The following is a 1,192-nucleotide window of genomic DNA, read 5'->3' as shown; positions in this document are numbered from 1 at the left end:
GGGGGGTGTAAATCACAGCCCAAGCTAGACTGAAACCAATGCAACAGAGCGAGGAGGAGAGCGTGGCCGATGCTTTGGGATGGTGGGGAGTTGTACTCAACAGCCCACACTAAACCGAACCCAAGCCTTCCCCTCCTCTCCCACCCTCCCCACCTGCGTCACAGGTCCGCCCAGGTCGTTGGCTGTGTGGTTGTACTTGGTGGCTAACAGACCACACAGGTCCTTGTACGGCGCCAGACAGACCAGACCAGGCGGCGGCGCGTGCGGGTTGGCGGCGGCGGAGGCGGAGGCGGCGGCGCCGCCGGGGCCAGCGGCGTGTGTGTGCGGCACGCCGGGGGGCGCCAGAGTGCCGAGTAGCCAGGCGGCCATGGAGGAGGAGGACACGCCCAGTTGCAGGCTGGAGCCGATGGCCTGTGCAGGGGGGTTACATTCATGATAATTTAAAAAGTGAAGGCGTGGAACAGTAGTATAGCAGGCGGGGGGTGCGGGTGTGGGTGGGGTTGGAGGGGATGGCGGTGGGGGTTTCAGGTGTTTCGTAGGGGTAGCTGCACTCTGGCGTGACTCCATCACAAGGCGGCAAGGCAATGTCGGAACAACCCCGACCCCGCCCGCTCCACCCAATCGCTCCGCCCGCTCCACCCCTCACCTCCACGGCCTCCTCGGGCAGCAGCCGCTGCAGTGATGGCACGTCGCCGCCCTCTATCAGGCCGGCCAGCCAGGACTGCAGGGACGCGGGGGAGAGGTTGCAAAGATGGTTGGAAAAAACGGAAAAGGATGCGCTGAAGAGTGCAGACGAAGTCGTCAGTCGGGGGAAGTAAGGGGGGTAATGGGGGGTCAGGGTTAGTGTGCGTGCCAATGAACACAGCCGGCAATCAGGTGCGGGTAAGAGCCAGGTAATCAGGTGCTGACCACAGGGGGGGTCTGCGAGGTGCTCTGGAGGTAACCCCCAAGCTCCATGAGGATATGTTGAGAACAGCAGACAACCTGCCACACACTCACGTGCAGTTGCTTCATGTACGACAGCTGCTGGCTGGCACTCATGCCGCCGCCCTTGCGCCCGCCGCCGCCACCGCCGCCACCGCCGCCCACCCCGCCCGCCGCCAGCGCCGCCGCCAGGTTGCTTGTAGACGGCCGCTGCTGCCGCGTCGGCGACGCCATCTCCCGCGGCGAGCCCGGCGGCAGGCCGGCGGCG

The 1,192-nt window shown here is 65.6% G+C and overlaps 1 protein-coding gene across 1 annotated transcript in view; it reads right to left on the bottom strand.

Annotated features, from left to right (window-relative positions):
• Positions 1-1,192, bottom strand: part of CHLRE_01g003532v5 (uncharacterized protein) — a 15,368-nt gene that overhangs the window by 6,042 nt on the left and 8,134 nt on the right. The window contains exons 12-14 of the mRNA XM_043058150.1: positions 1,000-1,137; positions 647-721; positions 154-411 (exon numbers count right to left, since the gene is read on the bottom strand). Coding sequence (XP_042928064.1) covers positions 154-411; positions 647-721; positions 1,000-1,137 — 471 coding nt within the window. The remainder of the gene's footprint in view (positions 1-153; positions 412-646; positions 722-999; positions 1,138-1,192) is intronic.

The sequence above is a fragment of the Chlamydomonas reinhardtii genome, chromosome 1 (genome assembly GCF_000002595.2).
Source record: "Chlamydomonas reinhardtii strain CC-503 cw92 mt+ chromosome 1, whole genome shotgun sequence".
Lineage (NCBI taxonomy): Eukaryota > Viridiplantae > Chlorophyta > Chlorophyceae > Chlamydomonadales > Chlamydomonadaceae > Chlamydomonas > Chlamydomonas reinhardtii.
The sequence above is the reverse complement of the archived record's forward strand: the minus strand, read 5'-3'. Positions and strand labels throughout refer to the sequence as shown.